Source organism: Lissotriton helveticus, chromosome 3_1 (assembly GCF_964261635.1).
Source record: "Lissotriton helveticus chromosome 3_1, aLisHel1.1, whole genome shotgun sequence".
NCBI lineage: Eukaryota > Metazoa > Chordata > Amphibia > Caudata > Salamandridae > Lissotriton > Lissotriton helveticus.
The window spans coordinates 1,036,970,130-1,036,987,199 of record NC_136061.1 but is presented as its reverse complement, the minus strand read 5'-3'; the positions used below and the strand labels follow the sequence as shown (position 1 = coordinate 1,036,987,199).

Below are 17,070 nucleotides of genomic sequence, written 5' to 3'. Positions count from 1 at the left end.
GAGGGCAAGTCAGTGTTGAAAGCCACTATGAGAGACAGAGGAAGAGAAGATGAAAAATACATGTCATTCAATCCAGCCACCATGGCAAGGAACCAAGTAGCTGAATTCTATGAAGTAGTAACTGTTAGCACTCAGGTTAGGAATAATGCATCATGGAACAAGAACAAGTCTGTGCGTGCTTTTCTTATTGATTTGCACCCACACAGTTATTTGACAGGATAAAGAATTGGAGTCTTTGAAAGACTGTGCTTTGCAAGGTTGGGGAGGGTAGACTAGAAGGCTTTCCAGCTTGGAGTTACTTACTTATGGGGTTAGGCAGTAATTTCTGGGTTGGTATTTAAACTCCTCAGAACTGTAGGAAGCGGCTTAGAAACCATTTGGTTTTTTTGTGTGGATTAATTCTTGTCGTTCAGTTTCTAGTCTCTTCTCGCTCCATTTTGTTGTTTTGCTTTTCCCTCGGTTCTCCCTGGGTCTTTTATACTAAAAAACCAGCCCATGTGTTTATTTGTGGTTTCTGCTGATTATCGCTTGCTTCCACCTTACAGCTCATTGGTGTCATGCGGTTCTCAGTTAGTGTAAGAGTTCATCGATGCTATATCTGCCATGGAGGGCCGAGTACAGAGGCCCCATGTACAAAGATTCTGTAACTGTACATGCTCATGCTGCAAATAGAACCTGTGTCTCTTTCTCTTCCCCCGTTTCACTCTAATTAAAAAAATACTCCTAGGGGAGCGTTTCTTAATCTTTCCAGAGAGTGGGTGGGAGGTCCAGGACAATCAACAGATTCATCGCCCTCAAACAAGCCTCGACAGCCAGTTACATGGCTGTTTGAAGAGATTTATACAGATAGGCAACTTGCATCTATGTACAGAAATATGTAAGGTGGAGTGTAACCGTTCTAATCGAGAGTACTAGAAATCACAAAGAAATTAAAGTGATGCAAGATAAAGTTTAGTGTCTCCTGTGGTAACATCAATGCTACCGCTTAAGGACCTGATTAAAAACAGAAAGACAGAACCAAGTTGGTTGCATGTTTCCAGGACTTGGCAATAAGAAAGGTATGCCTCAGAGTAGCAAGACCTCATGGTGAATACAAAAATTGTGCCTCAAACTGAAAAAAGCAAAAAAAGAAATGAAGAAAATACTATCAGAGAAGGCTGATGTTGAAAACAAAATATTGAGGTAAAGTGCAACTTAAGGATTTCAGTAAACTTGCAACGTCATAGATATTCACTTAGTGCAATTAAAAAAGACACTTTAGAGACAGTCGGGTCAAGTGTAACACACTCAATATGGGTCATTTCTCAGTATAAGACTATATGCAAGAATTTCAGTGATGTAGGCACAGTTGGTCAGTAAGTAAACGTTAATATTAGTCTGTCAAGAATTTAAAGAAGGATACATATTAAACACAGAATTCTTCATATTAGTGGAAAAGATGCGTACGGACAATATGTGGGCAAAAGAAACTGTGCATATTATTTGACTTCTTTCAATATAATTTTGAAACATAACTGAATAATGCATTTCATTAACTGTCGTGGAAAAAAGCTGTTTCCAAAACAAATGAAAAAAGATTAAGTCACAGAAAAAAAGGAGTGGTAAATTGAAACCATAATGAATTAGAACTGCGTTTTGGAAATTTTTAGCATAACATACAAAAGGTAAGCACTATTCACACTGCAATTATACAGTAACTACCACCTTATCTTTGTTTATAGGCACTGACAATGTCACTTGCCACTAATATTAGGCAATTATCGAGAGACTTTTGAGACCAATATTACAGAAATGCATCTTATCAAGCTCTAGTTCTTTCATTTGAATTCCACTACTGATGAGGCAAATGAATGGGCAAGAGAATGCTGAGGTCCATGTTCAATGGTACTACCAAGGATTGCGCATGTGACAAAGATGGTCTAACTTCACATATACTTATCCAATAGATATCAGTTATACATGGTTTGATATAAAGCCTCAGATAAAAAAAAATCGGCTTGGCAAATACATAATTCTCATTTTAAATTTTCTAGATATGCCACTCTCAGTCACGTGGAGGAAAAGTGTGAACTAGACGGCAATTCCCAGAAGTTTGAAAAATCTTTTTTCACGTTGCTGAGTTGTGATAACATTGTCAACATTCTTACCTTATAAAGGCCAAAAAGGCCCAAATCTTTCATAACTGTGAGGGCGCGGACTTTCGGCCCCGTAGTGATCTCTCCAGCTACTTGTAACCGAATTTTCACAATCTCCAACGGATTAGTAAAGATGACTTGGGAGCCACCAGCCTGCAAAGTAAAAGAGGAAAAAGCAGAGACAATTCTTAATTTTGACTGCTTTAAAAGCTTTTAAAAATGTGATATGCTTATGTCCTACACAGTGTCATTCTTTTCCAGTGAGTCATTGTGAGGTATTTTGAATCCTGTTAGTGTTTTCCCTATTTTTGTGGGATTCATACTCACCTAACAATAAGAACACTTACAAACAGTATTAAGCTCTACTCCATCGGCACCATTTTCTGTTCTAATTGCTTTAATTCAGCCAACAGTAACAGAATTGTGTCCACTATGGTCTCATGAACTTCCTTTCAAATGTGAAACAGAGATTATTCTTGACAATGAAATGTATAAATGTAAAGTTGCATAGTGCACATTTCTTAAAATCATGGGTACACATTAGATATTAGTAGAAAAGCTGAGTTGCAATAGCTTTAGTCGGCCATTTTGCTTAGGTCTTTTCTTTTTCGATAATCAACGGGTCTGTCTTCCGGCCACTACGCATCATCAAGCTCAGCAGGTCCAATGATGTGTGGCTAAAATGTATCTTTGGGGATGCATATTTAGCCAACAATTGCAAACTAAGTTTCAGTTTCAAATGTGTGTTATTTAGATGTCCACTGAACAGGTTATGTGTTCATTTTTATCCCAAAGTATCAGTCTGAAAAGAAAACTGAATATACCTGCCATCAGTAAGCAAACGCGCTTTATTGCATCTCACCTTCTACAAAGGTAGTTTTGTTGCATTTAGCTACCCAATCCTCCAACTTTGACCTTTCAGTTTGGTTACCAAAAAAATACAAAAAATACATTTTACGTTAGCTCATATTTTCTTTTACATGCTGGATGCTTTTAATTTAGTGCTGGAATGTTATTTTCAACTGTGTTTAAGTCCCTTTTATTGCTAGATTTTTTACTTTATTTTGTATGATGACAATCAAAAGAAGAGGTTCTGATGGAGATAAAAGCAAGTAACCAAACAAAATCTGTCATTTACATAAAAGTCTCATCGTTCTACAGTTCGATTGTCTTAAAAAAAAAAGCACAAACCGTTAAAGCAATTCCTGAAACCATTTATGAGTATGGAAAGTATTCCTACATGAGAACTCTTTTACGTACTCTTACACAACTTTGTGAATTGGCTACAAAATATCTAAATGTAAATAGAATGGGACTATTCATATACAGTTCGTGCACAGAGAAGATACTGAGCCCTCTTTGCACTTTTACTAATAGAGAGTTTGATGTCTCGGGACGATCCCCCGGGCATATACAAGTACGTAAGAGTACTCCATTAGTACTACCACCTGTGCTCATAAATGCTTTTGTCAATCACCCAGTAATTTTATCTTGTGAGTAATAGATCTGTAATGTATCCTTTAAACGAGGACCAAGGCTACAAGAGTAAGAACGACTCTTATTAGTGCAGTTCAACTGGTTGGGTACCACTGACTCCAATAGCACACATCTGAGAGATTCTTCCAGTCACCATAACAGTTAAGTTGTGCACGCCCTACATTCTAAAATGAATCACTACTGATACACCAAAATCCAACATCTTACCAGTACCAGCTGAATTACTATTTTTTATCTGAGTTTTTATTTTTAATGAGAAGACGAAGAATGAACAATTCTATATACTTCGCATGGACTCTGGGAAAATGTTTATTTAGCTCACATCCGGGAAATAAGATGGTGTATCACACAGTTTTATTTAATGATTCAAAGTTCCGATACATATATTAAAGATGTGCCTGAAGCGCTGACCGCCAGCTCACCAATGTATCAATTTGTTTATTTCTGTGCTTGTCCAAACTTTGGGCACTAGGAGAGGACAGCAGGATTGGTTGCGTGAGCCTGTCACGTTGAAAATGTAAAATTAACCGTGTATCGTGTCAGTCAGGCCACATCTTTTTAGCATATTACCCAATCCCTGTGAACCAGATCTGCCTACATTGTGCACCTCTGGGCTGATCAATAGAGACTGTTCCATTCACAGATTAGCTTACACATTGAATGTGGTTGATGTCAAGTATGTTGTCAGCTACTGGGCAGAGGCAGATGGGCACTTGGTTTCCATATCCTCATAAAATGCAGAGGCTATTAAGCTGGCTTGGTTACAACTATTTTATCTTTAAGAGCCAACTACATGGAACCCTTATCAGGTCTTTTAGGACATCACAGGAGTCTTTACAGAGAAGCCATCTATTGTTAGGGTTGAGGCTCCATCTTAAATGGTCTTCATATCGTAGAGGGCATCAGTTCTGAATCTTTAGGCCAGGCATACCGGTCAATCCCTCCATCCCAAGTCAGCTTATAAAGTTTACAGACAGCATTTCCAGTGGGTAGGCCTGTTGCAGGGGTTACCAATTATTTGACATTGAGGGAAGAGAGTGGGACAGTTGTCCTATCTCAATAAGCAATAATAGCAAGTGGCATCTACAGATTCCAGCCAAGACTGCACCCCATAATAAGAGAATGTTTGATAAGATAAGACATCACCCACAGCAGAAGCAAAAGCATTCCTATGCACATGAAAAACTGCATCATCACTGTCAGGATTCAGGGAGGTGTGCTTTAGCAACCCGGTGCAGTGGTTAGCTCTACTGAGTCCAGCAAACTAAATCCATCATGGTGTGGGTGGTCCATTCTTTATCTTCTTTGCACAAAAGACATTAAACTACACATTCCTCCGGGAAAGAAATGGACCAACTGGCCTAAGATTCGCCAAGGCACTTTGATATCCACTAATGACAGACAGCTCCTGGGGAAGGGTTTGTATTCCTCCAAACGAGGCTAGGTGAGATCATTTACATGTAAAGACAATTGTACTTCTCAAACATAGCTAACTTATTTATCATAGTTTTGCCATTAGGATTTCACCTTTGCTTTCTTGAACCCTCTTTGGACATTTTAACCTGAGCATTTCCTTTTCCTTGCTCCTTTTTAGTTTCTTAACATCAAAGAATGTTTGGACATTCTTAACGTTGAATGTGTTATTATTGTTTTTAATTGGTATTCTTATTATTAATCCTCCAAGTCTCTAAAGCAATCCTTGAAAATAACAACATAAGTTCAAGAGAGCTGTTTTGAAACATTATTAAGCCATTTAGCCAGCTGAACAGAATCCAGACATATCCTCAGTGAGCTCTGGACTTGATACGCAAGTCATTATCCAGACAAAATCTCAATATATGAAGAACAAAATCAACAATGTTCTCAACAGACCAAAAGGATTCTTCAATATTGTAAAAATGAGTACTAAATTCTCTGGATTATACAGGTCTAACTTCTTCACTCTTCAAATGCAACGACTTTATGAATAATTTCACTTCCAAAATATCCTCTGACGCTGGTTGATCACACGCTTGAAAGTATTTGAACCAATCACCAAACAATCTGTCCAAGTTGCAAATAATTTAAGGCAAATACCATATATTTTTTTTAACTCTTTTTATTAACTGTGCTCATAGTATCATACAGTACAAGACAGTGTTCGTATAGCAGGTGGTAGAATAGCAATTCACAATACTGTATAAGGCCGTCGTAGACATTCAGGGAACCACTGAATACTGGCATTGTTGCGGCGGTCAGGAGGCATCAATATGCTTAGCACGACCGCTGTGCTCCCGCCAAGCATATTAGAAGCCTCTCTGCCATGGTTTTCAAGCCGGTTCCTCCTGCATGAATACCGTGGCGGAGAGGAAACAAAGGGGGCACTACATGGCCCACTTGTGCCTCTACGCCCTGGGATGCACATGGGGGAACAACATCTGCCCCCCTGTGTGCATGCACACCAGTTCCTGCACGTCATGGACTTAATAGTCTATGCCGTGCAGGAAATGTTTTTGGAGCTTCCATTGCAGTGCCCATTTTTAGAGGCACCGCCGTGGGAAAGCCCCAAAAAAGTCCGCTATACAAGAGGAAGCTCCTAATCTGGCAGGCGCCCTGACCACAGCTTTGGTGTTGCGATGGCGGTGCGTACCCGGCGCTGCACCGCCAAAGACGTAATTAGTTGGTTCCCTTCGGAAGTGACAATTAAGTTCAAAACACTCCATGAAATGCAACATGAATATCTCCACAACGCACCGAAGGAAGTATTTTGAACTGAACTTTGAACTGAAATGTCAGACCCACATTTTTGCATGCAAGTCGCGGACCATCTCTATCGCATTACAGGGGTATCGAATACCAAGTCTGTGTACTGATGATTCACTCTCACTCTTGCGGGTTTTTTCCCCATCTTGCTTTCTTTTTTATCACAGTTTTTTTCCTTCTTTCTCTTACTGTTTCTTCCCCCTTTTTTTATTTCTCTCTTTTGCTCTGAGTCAAAGTCTTGCGAGGACAAATCAGTGTCAGTCCCCAAAAATGAGTGCCAGTGCATCCCATCGGCAACCACCGGCTTGAATTAAGCATTATTTTCTTACAACTAAATGCAGTCACTTAAGTGTGTAAAGTGTAGATGAAGAACAGCGATACAAAAACTCACACCCGCTGGAAGACTTGAGACAGTGTTCCCCCTCTTCAACAAGGTGCCACGGAAAATGCATTCAGGCTTTTCCTGGTCCACAGGGAAGCTTGCAGTAAGTTTGTGAGCTAAAAAACACCTCTATGCAACAATAACCCCGAGCAGCACTGCTCCGGCACACTAGCGGAAGGTTACCACCATTGAGTATGTTCTCACACGGCTATGCCGCACAAGTTCATATTTGTGCTTAAAATAATAATGACCCTCAAATCCCCACAGCTGCACTTCCACTTGGGGCCTGACTGTTAGTTGTCAGATGTCAGAAGGAGGAAAGGTTTTGACTTTTCCATTTTTTTCCAAAAAAGAAGTTATTTTAATTAATCAAGAAAATAAGGCTACTGCTGTTTTGAACAAACTTCATGGGTCATGAAGATGGCAGAAAAAACAACTAAATAAAGCATACGAATGAATGAACTTTGCTATAATCAGTTAATATACACATGCAAGAACTAATCTGCACAAGCAGACATATGATATAATGTTCCTAAAGGAAACCGAAACAAATGGATCGGTGCAGATGCACAGAAGGAACCAGTTGGCAATGAACGCAGCACAAATGCAACACATTGCCTGCTATCGACAAAAACACCCTATTCATACGAAAATGCAAACCAACTAAAAATACTGCACACATAGCAGTGAGTAGTTTTTGTTTTCGTCAATCGCCACTAATTCCTTGTACTCTCTGTAGCAGTTATCTGATTCCCAATAAATCTCATGCCATGTGATCTTTTTTCATAAATTGGTACGTTGTTTTAAAACTTCGTGTAGAAATTAAAACAGGCACCACCATTAATTAATAAGACATCTTGCCTGAATTGAAACAGACAGGGGCACCGCTCAATATGCTGACGAATTGGAGTCGGTACACAAATTGACACACAATAGGAAGACTTATATAATGGGCTTCTATTTGACCGCAGTGTCACTCAATTAAAAAAAAAGAACACTTGACGACGGACAAGTAAATAAACTAGACTTGACAGGAAGGGTCAGGACAAAAGCATGCACTTTGAGATCTGGCGGGGGTAACCCATGACATGCCCAGGGCTGCAGGGAGCAGACATATGACCCGGCAAATTAGTCCTCTTGCCCTTTCATATTTCACCCCAGGCACATCCTACCGACACTCATGTGTCTGCCACAAGCGCCTTGTTTACTTCCTTGGGACCGCCACATCCTCCCAAAAATGATTTCTCAGCCAGCAAGCAAAATGTGAAGGCGCACATTAGGACCATGTGGACAAGACGGTGCTTTGTAACTTGTGCGGGATGTAGATGTGTGGCCAGCACTTACCCACAGGGAGCGGAAGGCAAGGCAGCTTCACTTCAAACACTGCACTATATTCAGATTTGGAGGACGCATTCTTAAGGACTCCCAATCAACTCTATTATGCTGTCAAATGAGTTTATGGAGGGGCTCATCAAGATAAAAGTCAGTGAAATAGATCACACCATATTTTTCCCCTAATTCTGTCTTGGTGAGCGAAATGACACCAGCAAAGTCAAACTTTACAGTTTAGAGCTGCATAGCGGCACCCGATGCGGTCTGTGAGACATCTCCTTAAAGAAAAGAGTAACAGTTTAATCATTATGAACACTTGGGGGCAGATTTACAATAAGTGGCGCTTCCCTGCATATCAGCAGGAATGCGCCACTTATTGTGCGCCATGCCTCCGCTACCATGGATGCGCCGCCCCATGGGCAAAAACGGCACAGATGCGTGACATCTGTGCCGTAAAAGTGGCGCATTGCTGGAGTTGCGTCGCAGCTCCAGCAATGCTCTAGGGGGGCCTATTCTTACAATGCTGCGTCAATCCTTACGCCTGCTTCAAGCAGGCGCAGGGTTTTGACGCAGCATGGGCCCCAAAGTGACTGAGTGAAATCTTGTGGATTTCACTCAGCCACTTTTAGGAGGCGTTCCTGCGCCGGAACGCCCCCCCCCCGTACCAGAACGCCTCCTTCTGACGCAGGGCTTTACAACGTGATGCATCTCCCAGATGCATAACGTTGTAAATATCCCGCACCATGGTGCATCTTTTGCGCCACCGCTGCGTCACAAAAGTGACGCAACGGCAGCGTAAAAGAGGCGCAAGGGGCTTGTAAATCTGCCCCCTGATATTTCTAAAGCGACAAAGTCTGTTCTTCCAGTCATTACTGTCTATGAATTGCATTAAAAGTTGAGTTTGATTTCTAGGCAATTGTTTATTTATTGCTTATGCTGTTCATTGTATGTTAAAGGAGGTACCTGGCTCCAACTGCGGACCTCGACTCCTGGAGCTTCTTTCTTTCATGTTTATGAGTTTACTTTCACATGATTCTTGTATCTTTATTCTGTTTCCTTTGTAATGTGTGAGGCAAGGAAGCTTGACCCCACACACAGGATCTGCCGAGATCCAGTTTGCATTTAATTTAACGCTCTCTGTTTTTTAACTTACTGCGACCAACTAGCAGGTAGAGTTCTGGTCTTTTGCGGCCACGCTCCCCGCCAGGACTACAAAAGTGGCCCTGCCGTCCATTCGCAATGATAGCGTGCTAATGGCAGAAAGCCAATCGGCTCCAGTCTGTTCCTGGCCTGCACCCAGCGTCACTTCCCCGGCTGTAGGATTACAGAAGGTATAGCTTATGTGTGTCAACAGCTTCTCGCCCTCTACGCAACCAGTAAGTGCCCACCGTTACATCATGAAATTTTAATTCTCGAACAAGCTATATGCACGATATGCTCCAGAAACTGTAACCAGCTCCCAAATTTAGACATGAAGGACGAATTCTTATCAGTCCAAGAACTGCAGTCTCAATTGGTGCAAATAATTTTAATTATATCTATCTAATGTTACATCACTCACCAAGTAGGTATCTGTGATTTTAACTCAGATAAGCCAGCTGCCATTTTCTGCTCCTGACACTGCAGCGGCCTTTCACGGTTGGCTACTCCATTATTCATCAAGATCACCTTGAGAAGAATGGTGGCGGGCTTGCCATAAATTTCTAACAATCTTTTACCTGTTCATCCAGCACGGTCAATGACAAATGCAGAGGCTCTAATCTGCACTATTAGAATGTCCACAACCATCTCGCTATCAGGGGCACTCATTTACAGACGCTCAGGAAATTGAGCTACTTTCTTGACAGATCTCGTCGAGGCTTTTACCCCCCACAATCTCAAATCACCTAATTTTACCATCCTGGGTTCTTCAACTACCATGTGGATGTTCACTCAGAAAGTGCAGCTAAACAGCTTATAGATGTCCTGTCCGCATTAAACTTCTCACAGATGCTATCAGAGGCCACACGTGTGGCTGGCCACATAGTAGATTTGATTTTTTATTAACATTGGCAATCTCTCTTATAAAGCACCACTTCCTTTGGTGCAGGCGGCCTTGGCACAAGGTTTAAGAATATTCATTCAACAATAAGCTAGCAATTAATTAATAATTTGATCTCGTCTGCCCTTGACGATGTAGCCACATTGAAGAAGGAAAAAACAGCCTCTCGAACTACACCGCACCATAGTTCACTCAAAAACTCAGTACTATGAAAAGGCACTGTTAACAATGAAAAAGTAATGAGAGCTCCTCTAAGTGACCCATAAAAAAGCTATATTGCTCTGCCATTAAATCCTGCCATAAAATTATCAAATCGTACTTATTATGGTAATATGAATGAGTCAATCAAGGATGAGGGGCGTGGCTAGCAGCCGATGGAAACGGTCGCAGCCTAGCGAGGCTCCCGACCCTCAGCCCGTAATCCGCCTTAAATCCTGATTTAGACCCGGGATCCCCGTGGAAATCGGGTCGATCCCGGAGCCAACCCACAGGTCTGTTCCGGTTGGGAAAGTGCGCCGCAGCTCCAGGTATAACGGACGCTGAGGGGTGCGAAGTGCCCGAGACGGCTGGGGACAAGATGGCGGCTCCCTACATCGCAGCCACTGCGGAATAGCGACGAACCCGCCCCGGAGGTCCTGAGGCCACAGCGTGGGGCGCCGTGAAGTACTGGACTGGTGGAGAACGGCGGCGGCGGCCCCCCGGAGCATCGGCGGACCCTGTGGTCAGTGCGAGGTCCGCTCGGGAGTGGAGTTCTGGCGGAGCCCCGCCCACAACCGCAAGGGGCTCACTCTAGGCCCCGGCTTTGAGGCCTGCGATCCCTGTGGGTGCTGCTGAGTCCTGCACCGGCGCAATACCCCCGAAAGCGGCCGTGACACAACAGGCCTGCTTTGGGAAGGCCTTACATGGACACCGTGAGTGGAGGCTGCCCGGAGGACGTACATCCTTGCTCAGAGGGGACACTTTCTAGCCCAACGACGGGGCCTGCGACTTGCTTGGGCGGCGGCCCGACCCGGACCGACCGTGCAGGGTGAAACTGTCTCCGCGAAGGAGGGGCATTGAATCGGCCCTGGACCCGTGGGAGGCGGCGAGCCGGGACCGGAGGGAGGAATACGCCCGCTGGGGCTTTGTGTATCCTACACTCTCCACCCCGCCTCTGGCCCCAGGTGGTGCTCCCTGCGTGGAGGGTGGCTTCGGGTCGTTGGCGCCGCAAAACGCTGAGAGGAGCTCCACGGAGTGCTGACCGGCAGGCGGGATCGGCTGGTGGACCCCAGTGCAGACCCCTGGCGCCCGGTTACCAGGGGAAGCTGATATGCCCTAACAGATCACTGGCGCCATTTTCGATCTCTGCAACGCGACCCACCAAAGACCCGGCTCGCCGCCTGACGACGGCTGGTAGCGAGACTACCTTGAGGCTAGCGGCAGACTACTGCGGGAGACGTCGTTGACGCCGGACCACCCTGAGGGTCCTGAATTGCAGGGAGGTGCAGGATGGGAAAGCCTAGAGGACCCAAAGGGGACGGGAGCCCAGCCACGGAAACACCAGACGACTCCCCACATCCCCCCACGGAGCTCCAGCTGATGCAGGACCGGATTCTAGACGCCATTGCTGCCACGAAGGAGGCCCTACAACACGATATTGGTCAAGTAGCGACGGGGCTGGGGCACCTGCGCGCAGATCATGCGAAGCTGCAGGACAGGGTCAAGGCCGCAGAAGTTACCTTACAAGATGTCGTACCGGCCCACAAAGCGATGGAGGGACGACTCACGGAAGCGATGGAGCGGATACAGGCCCTGGAGAAGAGAGCGGAGGACGCTGAAAACCGCAGTCGGCGGAACAACGTACGCCTAGTTGGCCTGCCGGAAAAAAAAGAAGGCACGGACATGGTGGGCTACCTGACTGACTGGTTCAAAACTGTGGTTGCCCCGGAGGGCTTATCTCCCTTCTTCACACTGGAGCGGGCGCACCGCGTGCCTTCCCGACCCCCACGCCAGGGTCTCCCGCCGCGACCGGTGGTCATCAAATTGCTCCATTATAAGGACAGAGACTGGCTCCTTCAGCGGGCCAGGGAAGCGGGCCCATTTCAGGTGGACAATAGTAACGTCACGCTATTCCCGGACTATACGTTTGAAACCCAGAAACAGCGAGCCTCCTTCCTCTCCATCAAAAAGGAGCTACGCACCGAGGGTCTGCAATACTCCCTGCTGTTCCCGGCCAAACTACGAGTGATAGTAGACGACAAGGCGTTGTTCTTTGAATCTCCGGCGGATGCCTGGGCCTGGTGGGACACCTACAAGGCGGGCACGGATGGGGCTCGCTTTAGGGCCGAGGAGGAGCGCCAGAACCATGCGATCAGGCGATCGAGAAGACTCCGGGGGCGCAACCGGGGATCCAAGAAGCCTTCAACATCGCAAACTGAAGAAGAACGGAGAGCTGCGCTGCAGGCGGTTAAAGAGGTGTCAGGAACGGCGCCGGTCCAATCGGCAAGAGAATCAGCCTCAGAGGCCCTGGCCACGGGATCGGACACTGACTTCTCGGGGCTGGAGGGGGCTAGGGGCCCGAAGGTCACCCCCCAGACGTCGGGGGAAATCGTTGAACCCTGACAGCTGTCCGCGGCATCTGAGAGAAGAGAACCTGAAGGCGGCGCCCCCCATGGATATTGGAACAGACTAATGTGAGACTTTTCTTTTATAAGTCGCATTGAGTATTGTGGGGCAGAGGGACATGGGACCGAGGCTTGAGAGGTTCAGTAGCCAGCTCACGCGCCACAGGGCCCATAAGGCCTCCGTGGTGATTACTACGGACTACAAGTTTACGTGAGCACGTTTGCTCACTAGTTTGGATGGGTGCCTCTACTTCGCAGTTGAGTCCTGTTCTGGGGGAGGGGGGACCTGGAGTAGTTGGGGTGACTCGAGGTGCACTTGGGGGTGGGAAGTTGGGTGGGGGGGTGGGGATGGGAGATGGTGGGAAGGTGTCTGGTGTCCGGAAGCGCACGTTTACTGATTTGATCTGCACTGACTGGGGTGATGGCTGACATGGGCTCGTTGAAGTGTGTGTCCTGGAATGTGCGGGGACTAAATTCCATGACAAAGAGACACAAGGTACACGCCTACCTGGTCCGCAGGGGGATACACATTGCCTTCCTCCAAGAGACCCACTTAACTAAAATGGAGGGCACCACACTGCAGAGGAGATGGAGGGGTCACTTATTCCACACCACGTACTCGGCATTTGCCAGGGGAACACTTCTTTGGATCCGGGCGGGGGTTCCCTTTCAAGTTACTAGGCACACAGTAGACCCAGAAGGGAGGTATGTGGCGGTTGAGGGTTTGCTCCGGGGTCGTCAGTTGACACTTTGCAGCGCCTATGCGCCAAACATAGAGCAGGCATCGTACTTCAATAGACTGACCAAACAGTTAGCCTCTTATTTAACGGGATCAGTGCTACTGGGGGGGGATCTCAACTCCGTGGCGGATGCCACCCTCGATAGGTCACACCCACCTCTACACGCATCCCCAGTTCACAGACTGGCAAAACACAGATCAAACTGGCAGGGGCTGTGGGACCTGACGGATGCATGGCGCGCCCAACACCCAACTGATAGGGATTACTCCTTCTATTCGGGTATGCACGACCTCCATGTTCGCATTGACGCGTTCCTCTGCTCCCAGTCGGTGTTGCCAATGGTTGCCCGAACTGAATACCTTGCACGCACGATCTCGGACCACAACCCCCTACTCCTTACCTTTGCCTGGATGAACGAAGTTTCTCCAATTCCAACGTGGCGGCTTCATCCGGACACTTTGGACGATCCGCGGAGCGTTGGAAGGTAGAATCACCCACTACTTTGCCGAAAATGAGGGGACTGCCTCTTCCAGGGCAGTGGAATGGGACGCGCTCAAGGTGGTGGTAAGGGGGCACTGTATAGGGAAGTTCGCGGGCGTACGGCGAACACTGGTAGAAGATGTGGATAAGGCCGAGCAAGCCTTGCGGGAGGTGGAGAAACAACGGCCCAACCACCCCGACATGCAGGATAGAGTATGCTCAGCACGGGAAGCAATGGCGGTAGAGGTGGAGCGCCTTCGCTGTTTTGATCACAAAACATACTTAACCAAAGCACTCGCTGAGGGAGATAAGACGGGGACGCTCCTAGCCTGGTTAGCAAACCCCAATAGGGGTGCTGCCCCAATATTATCCCTGATTGATGCGAACGGCACCGAGTGTAACACCCAGCCAGACATTTTACAATGCTTTAAAGCATACTACGAGCGACTGTATAGGGGAGGCCCGGTAGACCGAACCGAGGTGTTGGAGAACTTGTTGTCTGAGATACATTTGCCGTGCCTAGACCCGGACCAAGCGGAAGCCCTCGGGGGCCCAATTGACCTAGCGGAAATTAGGGGGGCCATAAAGAAAATGGCACGCAGGAAAACACCGGGAGTGGACGGTCTGCCCATCGAGTTCTACGGTAAATACATTGATATCCTAGCCCCACGACTCCAAATCATATATAATGAGGCGAAAGAGAGGGGGGAATTGCCCTGTTCGATGCGCGAGGCGCTCATGATCCCCTTGCTCAAGCCGCATAGGACCAGCTCTGACCCGGCATCGTACAGACCACTGTCGATGCTCACGACGGATTATAAAATCTTGAGCACTATACTGGCCACCAGGCTGATGGCCCATATGCAAGACTTGATTCACAAGGATCATAACATTCGTAGGTTGCTGAGGCTCGTAGCGAACCCTCCACCGACCGCCAGAGCCCCGGTGGTGATGGCGATCGACATAGAAAAAGCCTTCGACAGCCTGGAATGGAGCTACTTGTACAGGGTGCTGCGAAGTTTTGGCATTGGGGATGAGTATGTGCGGTGGACGGAAGTGCTCTATGCATCAGCGGGCGCTAGGGTGCGAGTAGGAGCGTTGATATCGGATAAATATGCAGTGCATAGGGGCACTAGACAAGGGTGTGCACTCTCTCCCTTGCTGTTCGCCCTCGCGATAGAGCCTCTGGCGGCACTGGCTAGGAAAGGTGACTCCTACCAAGGACTGGAGGTGGACGGGATTCGTCATTACATATCATTATATGCGGACGACCTCCTACTGTTCCTGGAGAATGCCGAAGAGGCAGTGGAAGGGGCGGAAGACCTACTAGCGCGTTTCGGGGATGTATCGGGCCTGAAGGTGAACTGGGCGAAGACTTGCCTCTTTCCTCTCCGGAAAGCGGAGAGGTGCCCCATGACCCGTCCCGAGCCCCGCTGGGAGCCGGCCTGTTTGCCCTACCTAGGGGTGTACATTTACCACGAACCCACAGACCTGCTAGAAGGCAATATAAACCGTTGTATCCGAGCGCTGCAGGGTAACATGCTTTTCTGGGCCACCCTCCCTTTGTCAATGACAGGCCGTGTCTCGCTGCTTAAAATGATCGCCCTGCCGCGGTTACTGTACTTCTTTCGAACCTTGCCAGTGTGGATACCGAGTGCCGTATTTCGACGGCTAAAATCCCAAGTAGTGTCCTTTCTGTGGGGATCTGGCAGGCGGAGAATAGCCTTGGCAACCCTGACCCGCCCGAAGAACGAGGGCGGACTCGCGGTCCCTGATTTCGAGTATTATTATTTGGCCGCCCAGCTGCAATTCCTCACACAGGAAGTGGCAAGGGTATACCGAGGCCCGGAGCAGGAGAGGGACACTGGCACCCCTCGCCATGTGCTGGCGTACATCACCCTGCAACAGAGGCTAGCACTCAGAGACTTGTCTCAAGAGGAGCGGACTTTGAGGCTCTGCTGGAACCGCGTGCAAAAGCGCGCTGGCCCCGGACACCCGTACGCACCCGAAATTCCACTGGGTATGCTCACGGCGCTGCCGCACGGCGGCGACTGGTCGAGCCTCCGGAGCTGGGAGGAGGCTGGCCTACAGATGGTGGGAGACCTCTTCACTGACGGGGTGCTCACGCCGTACCAATCCTTACAGGAACAATACGACCTTCCGAGAGGGGACTATCTACTGCACGCAGCTGTGGTACGAGGGATCCAAGCGCACTGGGGCGAGGGACTGTGTGAACCCACGACGTCGCCACCATGTCAATATGTGATGATGGCCGCAGGCACAGTCAAGGCAGTCACGTGCCTGCACTCCAGAATACTCGAGAGCACCTTACGACCCCTTACGCGCTTAAAGACCCAATGGGAGACTGACCTGCAGAGGGAGATCCCGGATACGACGTGGGCCCAGTTGGTTCAGAGGCCCAGGAAGAGTACCAGGAACGCTCGGTTCCAATTAATACAGCTCTATATCCTTCATAGAGCTTACCTCACACCGCACAAAATAGCGCGATACTTTGGAGCAGAGGACGCAGCGTGTCCTAGATGCGCACGGTTGGACGCAGACTTACTGCACATGCTGAGGGACTGCCCGCACCTACAGGACTTCTGGAGGGAAGTGGGCGATACCATGAACGCGGTCACAGAGAGGGAGCTACACTACGATAGCGCAACTACACTCCTACACTGGTTTCCGCACACACGTAAGAATAAACTGACAAGCAAATTTATAGACATGGGCCTACTCCTTGCGAAGAGGGAACTCACTAGGGGATGGAAAGCGAAGGCTGCGCCGACACATAGGAAATGGCTAACTGAGTTCCAGAAATGGGCGGCGGCGGAGAGCACGATCAGGTATCAACTGGCTCGACGGGGGCCTGACGAGAAGGCCCAGGAGGCGGCGCTAGCGTGGGAAACTCTAGTCCAGGCACTTAGGGATAGCACGGTAGAGAGCGAGGAGGAGGAGGAAGCAGAGGACCCTGGGGCACCTGGGGTGGCGGTGCCTACCATAGCTCCCACCATGGACACACACTCCTTAGACATCTCCAGACTCCGCAGGTCACAAACACGCTCCAGCGTGCGGCAACCCAGACACGAGACACCATGGAACACCGTGGGTGGGG

At 47.7% G+C, this 17,070-nt stretch overlaps 1 protein-coding gene across 1 annotated transcript in view; it reads right to left on the bottom strand.

Moving 5' to 3' along the window:
* Positions 1–17,070, bottom strand: part of SLC25A12 (solute carrier family 25 member 12) — a 513,431-nt gene that overhangs the window by 49,481 nt on the left and 446,880 nt on the right. The window contains exon 14 of the mRNA XM_078681570.1: positions 2,148–2,288. Within this exon, the coding sequence (XP_078537696.1) occupies positions 2,148–2,288 (141 nt within the window). The remainder of the gene's footprint in view (positions 1–2,147; positions 2,289–17,070) is intronic.